We start from the raw sequence: 6,000 nt of genomic DNA, 5'->3' as shown, positions 1-6,000 counted from the left end.
TTTTTTTTTTTTGTGAGGAGGATCAGCCCTGAGCTAACATCCAATGCCAATCCTCCTCTTTTTTGCTAAGGAAGATTGGCCCTGGGCTAACATCCGTGCCCATCTTCCTCTACTTTATGTGGGACACCGCCACAGCATGGCTTGACAAGCAGTGCATCGGTGTGCACCCGGGGTCTGAACCAGTGATCCCCGGGGCCCCGAAGTGGAGCACGCACACTTGATCACTGCACCGCCGGGCTGGCCCTAGTCTGCTCTTTTTGAGAGTGTCTCTCTGCCTTGGTGTCACCCTCCTATAATGAACAGATATGCATATATAAAGACTCACCTTCTCAGGATAGTGTCCCTGAACTGGAGGGCCAGTTGAGGGAGATGGGTGGGAAGTCAGGCAGCTGAAGGGCAGAGGAGTGGTGCAAGGACAGTTATGAAGGTGGAAGCTACAGGTGGACCATGAGGACAGTGAGGAAACGAGGGAGAGGCCCAGGGTAACCCCTGGGCGTGGTGGTGATGATGGGTGGAAGGGGGTCTTCAAGAAGAGTAGATTGAAGGAGGGGACTCTGGTGGGCCAGAAAGAGGATGTGTGGGTATGGGGACCTGGCCTGGAGAGGACAGGCTCACCAGTGGGGGAGTAGGCAGGAGGGGGTGGATTCCTGAGAGATGAGCTGTCACTGTGGGTGGTCCCACCTTCCATGTATGGATAGCCCCCCCAAAGGCACAGCTGGATGGCATCTGCCTGGGAATGGTTCAGGGCATGGAAGAGGATGTGGGACGCTGGGATGGACACGTATGCATAAGCATGACACAGATTCTCTCCTCCTGGCTTCCCCCTCCAAAGTGGGGGTGGTCATTACTTGGATGCAGCCCAGTCGTGCCTTGCTTTCCCTGGGATGAGCCCAGAGCCCCTCATTTGCTGGGGGCTGCTCTGCCCCTCAAGGGGATTGGGTGGAGCACAGGAGACCCAACAGACAGGGATGGCTGAATCACAGGAGTGGCCGGCGGGACTCATGGCCTGAGGGCTTGTCTGGGCACCCCCATAGGGTGTGGGGTGAGTCATCTCCAGCTGCAGCCTTCCCCACCCCCCACCATCCTGCTGCCTCTTTGGCCCCCAGGAACCTATCTGAATTCCAGCCTCCAGCAGTCACTTTACTAGTCACTCTGTGTTTGACCAAAAGCAGCCAAGACATCTGACTCTAGAAGGGTTTGGAGGGGGCTGCCTCAGCATCTGTCTGTAGAGAACCTTCTGGGGGATTCCTAGAAGCCACAGGAGGTGGGAGGCTTTACACTTAAGTGGAGTCAGATTATCTGTCCACGGGAGGGGTGGCGGGGGCGGCGACCTCTGGGACGGTGGGTGGGGGCGGGCCGCCTGAGTCCCCGCCCGCCGCTCCGCCCCCGGGATCAGGGACTTTTCTCTGCTGCGGCTGCGGGACTGCGGCGGCGGCTGGCGGCGGGAGCCGACGGACAGGCAGGCAAGATCGGGACTGCGGGTGGGGGAGCGCTGGGATCGGACCTGCTAAGGCCGCGGGGGCTGAGGGACAGAGGCGGATGTCCTGGCTAACCGTTTCCCCCACCCAGGATGAGGCTGCGGCTCCTGGTGGCCGCGCTCTACGCCGGGATCCTGACAGGGGTGCCCCGAGTACCAGCCCAGCAAAGGGAGAGAGGTGGGCACGGCAGGGAAGGAAGGACCCCGTCTAGGGCACTGCACCCTGTCACCCGCGGCTCCACCCGGCCTTCACCCTGGATCCCGCCCCCCACCACCCCACGCGCATTCCTCCTGACTCTCGCCCGATTCCCCAAACCCTCCGCTTTCCGCGCTGTCTCCCAAAACGCATCCTATCCTATTCGGACCCAAGTTCTGGCTCCCCAGATGAGCGCAGGGTCCCCTACCCTATGTCACTCCGCGCTGGCCTCCTCAGTCCCAGGTCCACACTCCCGGGGGCGACTCTTCCTCCCCACCAATCCTCCCGGGACGCGTCTGCTCCGGGGGCCACCGCGGCTCACTCTAGGGTTTTCAGGCCCAAGCTGGCTTGTGCCGGCTTGCAAAGCAGATGTGGCCTGCTCCCCTACTCCAGTCCCTAGTTCCAGGGAACCACAGTGCTGGGAGAGGGGTGGGTGGGCTCCAAAAAAAAAGGTCGTGATCACTCCTCCCACCCCAGTGACCTGCACGCGCCTTTACGCCGCTGACATCGTGTTTCTACTTGACGGCTCCTCCTCCATCGGCCGCAGCAACTTCCGAGAAGTGCGCGGTTTCCTTGAGGGGCTGGTGCTGCCCTTTTCTGGGGCAGCCAGTGCGCAGGGTGTGCGCTTTGCTGCTGTGCAGTACAGCGATGACCCACGGTGAGTGGTGGCCCCCAGAGCTGGGGACCCAGAGATCCCATCCCACCAGGACTCCTCCGCCACACAGGAGCAGAGAGCCCAAAAACCCCTAGGCTAGGCTTTAGGGAACCCAGAGATGCCCGCCCCCCACACCAGCCAGGACCTCCTCTGGAGACAGAAGCAGGGATCTCCTAGACAGGACAAGACAGGGGCTGTTTTTTCTGATCTGGAAATGGAGAGCCCAGGAGGGGGCCCAGGGGGCTCAGATGCCCTGTGCCTGCTTCACTCTCCATGTTCTAGCCTCCTGAGTCCTTCAGCCTCTCCATTCACCAGAGGGCCTCCTTGTCTGGCCAACATCCACCTCCCTACAACTGGGCCCTTCCTCCTACATTTTTTTTTTTTTGTGAGCAAAAGTGGCCCTGAGCTAACACCTGTTGCCAATCTTCCTCTTTTTTGCTTGAGGAAGAGTGGCCCTGAGCTAATATCTGTGCCAATCTTCCTCTATATTTTCTATATGGGTCACCACCATGGCATGGCTTGATGAATGGTGTAGGTTCCCGCCCAGGATCCAAACCTATGAACCCCGGGCCAGTGAAGCGGAGGGCACAAACTTAACCAGTACACCACCAGGCCGGCCCCCCTCCTACAATTTTTTAATTAACTAGATATCCAGACCCCCGAGGCTGGGAGCCCCAAGGGCTCCAGGCCTGCCCAGGCCCAGCCGCAGGCAGGACATAAAAGGGCACCTGAGGAGTTTAACCTGGGGGCTTCAGAGGTGGAGGGCAGAAATCATAGAACCAAGAGGACCCTCAGGGGGCCTGATACAACCCTCACCCCTGGAGCCTCTTGGAGGCCAGTGCCAGAAAAGGTCCTGGCGGCTAGCCTGTTGCCAATCCCCTTCCTCACAGGACAGAGTTTGGCCTGGATGCGCTTGGCTCAGGGGATGACGTGATCCATTCCATCCGTGAGCTCAGCTACAAGGGGGGCAACACGCGCACAGGGGCTGCAATTCTCCATGTGGCTGACCATGTCTTCCTGCCCCAGGTGGCCCGACCTGGTGTCCCCAAGGTGATCTTTCACCCTACCATACCTCCCAAAGTGAACCCAAGTGAAGTGTCTGAGGCAGCCCTGACTTGACCCCTGCGCCTGCCCCAGGTCTGCATCCTCATCACAGATGGGAAGTCCCAGGATCTGGTAGACACAGCTGCCCAGAGGCTGAAGGGGCAGGGAGTCAAGCTGTTTGCTGTGGGTGAGTACCGAGCTGGGGTGACACTTCAGCTGGGGCAGGGACCAGTCACAACGTGTGTTGGCAGCTGAGCCCTGATTGGGCATCACCTCAGGGATCAAGAATGCCGACCCCGAGGAGCTGAAGCGAGTGGCCTCACAGCCGACCAGCGATTTCTTCTTCTTCGTCAACGACTTCAGTATCTTGAGGACACTCCTGCCTCTCGTTTCCCGGAGAGTGTGCACGACTGCTGGTGGTGTGCCTGTGACTCTACCCCGTGAGTTCCTGCCCACACTGTATGCCCTGACCTGGACCTCTGACCCCGACCCCAACCTGGGAGTGCTGATTCTATCCCATGTGCTCCTGACACCAAGGTGGGGGTGCTGTCCTCTGAGCCTGCCCTGGAGGTGCTGAACCTATCCCATGTGTTCCTGACCCTTGACCCCAACACTGCCCCGTAAGTGCTGACCCCTGATCCTCCTGCCTGGTGGCCTGATTCTCCCCTTTCTCAGCTGATGACTTGACTTCTGGGCCACGAGACCTGGTGCTGTCTGAGCCAGGCAGTCAATCCTTGCGAGTACAGTGGACGGCAGCCAGTGGCCCTGTGACTGGCTACAAGGTCCAGTACACTCCTCTGACAGGGCTGGGACAGCCCCTGCCAAACGAGCGGCGGGAGGTAAGGATGTCAGGAGTGGTAGGTGGAGGGCTGGGGACTTGGCTGGGCAAAATGAAGTGACTTCTGACCCTGGGCAGGTGAGCGTCCCAGCTGGTGAAACCAGCATGCAGCTGCAGGGTCTCCGGCCACTGACTGAGTACCAAGTGACTGTGGTTGCCCTCTACGCCAACAGCATTGGGGAGGCCGTGAGCGGGACAGCTCGGACCAGTGAGCAGTTCTGCTAACCTCTGACCCACTCACCTAGCCACCCACCCAAATAACCCCTCCCCACTCCTGACTCCACTAATCCCTGGTGGGACCTTCCCCCAGCTGCCCTGGAGGGGCCGGAGCTGACCATCCAGAACACCACAGCCCACAGCCTTCTGGTGGCCTGGCGGAGTGTACCAGGTGCCACTGGTTACCGTGTGACATGGCGGGTCCTCAGTGGTGAGTAAGAGGTGTGGGCTGGCGGGGGGTGGTCCCTGCACCTCAGACAGGATTGTAGAGTCTGAGTCTGCAAGGCCCTCTGACCCCTCTGTGCCCCCTGTGTAGGTGGGGCCTCACAGCAGCAGGAGCTGGGCCCTGGGCAGGGGTCAGTGTTGCTGCGTGACCTGGAGCCTGGCACGGACTATGAGGTGACCGTGAGCACCTTGCTTGGCCGTAGTGTGGGGTCTGCCACCTCCCTGACTGCCCGAACTGGTGAGAAGCCTGGGGGCTTTTTCAAGCTGGGTGGGCAGGCAGGCAGGGCACAGAGGCCACTGACGTCCCATGTGCCCTGGGCAGACACTTCTGTTGAGCAGACCCTGCGCCCGGTCATCCTGGGCCCCACATCCATCCTCCTTTCCTGGAACTTGGTCCCTGAGGCCCGTGGCTACCGGCTGGAGTGGCGGCGTGAGACTGGTCAGTGCCGGGGGAATGGGTGAGCAGGCAGGGTCAGGGCTTGGCTTCAGCTGGCCTGACACTGTCATCTTGCAGGCTTGGAGGTGCCACAGAAGGTGGTGCTACCCCCTGATGTGACCCGCTACCAGTTGGATGGGCTGCAGCCCAGCACTGAGTATCGCCTCACGCTCCACACTCTGCTGGAGGGCCGCGAGGTGGCCACGCCTGCCACTGTGGTCCCCACTGGTGAGGGCTCTGTGGGCCTGGCCAAGTGAGAGGGGAAGGGACAGGGGCCCCAGGCTGCCTCTCATGCTATGCTCTCCAACAGGGCCAGAGCTGCCCGTGGGCCCTGTGACAGACCTACAGGCAACCCAGCTGCCTGGACAGCGGGTACGAGTGTCCTGGAGCCCAGTTCCCAGTGCCACTGAGTACCGCATCACTGTGCGCAGCACCCAGGGTGAGGTGGACACAGCCAGCACCCACACGCACACTAAAGTTCCAGCCGTCGGGGTCTGATTGCACCCTTATCCCATCTCCTTCCACTCTTGGGTCTCTACAGCCTCCTCCTTTCTCCTTGTTCATCCACCTCCAAAGATGACACTAAGCCCAGATCTGTCACAGGGCATCTGCCCCCTGCCCTGCCCCAGCCTGTCTCCTCACCTGGATCTCTCTCCACCCCCTGCCCCACACCTCTGTTCATGGCTTTCACTCTTATCCACAACCACAGGCTCAATGACCTGCCCTTCTATTACCCTAGCTGTAACCACTGTCCCTGCTGACCTCTCATCTGATGTCCCCATTCAATACTGGCCCCTGTCACCCCACATCACTGTCTATCAATGACATGTCAACTCACATCACTGTCTACTGACTTCTGTCATCCTACATCCCATGTCCCTGTCCACTGACCCCTATCATCCTGTGTCCCATT

General features: G+C 60.2%; 1 protein-coding gene across 3 annotated transcripts in view; it reads left to right on the top strand.

Annotated features, from left to right (window-relative positions):
* The first annotated feature begins 1,509 nt into the window (after positions 1–1,509).
* The window catches only part of COL7A1 (collagen type VII alpha 1 chain), a 32,029-nt gene continuing 27,538 nt past the window's right edge, over positions 1,510–6,000 (top strand). For 2 of the 3 annotated variants that reach the window (XM_058557691.1, XM_058557682.1), the window contains exons 1-11: positions 1,510–1,655; positions 2,151–2,331; positions 3,219–3,378; positions 3,466–3,559; positions 3,651–3,812; positions 4,048–4,211; positions 4,289–4,418; positions 4,521–4,637; positions 4,743–5,090; positions 5,166–5,315; positions 5,398–5,526. In XM_058557691.1, coding sequence (XP_058413674.1) covers positions 1,571–1,655; positions 2,151–2,331; positions 3,219–3,378; positions 3,466–3,559; positions 3,651–3,812; positions 4,048–4,211; positions 4,289–4,418; positions 4,521–4,637; positions 4,743–5,090; positions 5,166–5,315; positions 5,398–5,526 — 1,720 coding nt within the window. In that variant the 5' untranslated portion in view covers positions 1,510–1,570. The remainder of the gene's footprint in view (positions 1,656–2,150; positions 2,332–3,218; positions 3,379–3,465; positions 3,560–3,650; positions 3,813–4,047; positions 4,212–4,288; positions 4,419–4,520; positions 4,638–4,742; positions 5,091–5,165; positions 5,316–5,397; positions 5,527–6,000) is intronic. The other variant, XM_058557700.1, reaches the window with a different exon arrangement.

Source organism: Diceros bicornis, chromosome 2, assembly GCF_020826845.1.
Source record: "Diceros bicornis minor isolate mBicDic1 chromosome 2, mDicBic1.mat.cur, whole genome shotgun sequence".
Taxonomy (NCBI): Eukaryota; Metazoa; Chordata; class Mammalia; order Perissodactyla; family Rhinocerotidae; genus Diceros; species Diceros bicornis.
Note: the sequence above shows the minus strand (reverse complement) of the source record. Positions and strands in the feature narration are given on the sequence as shown.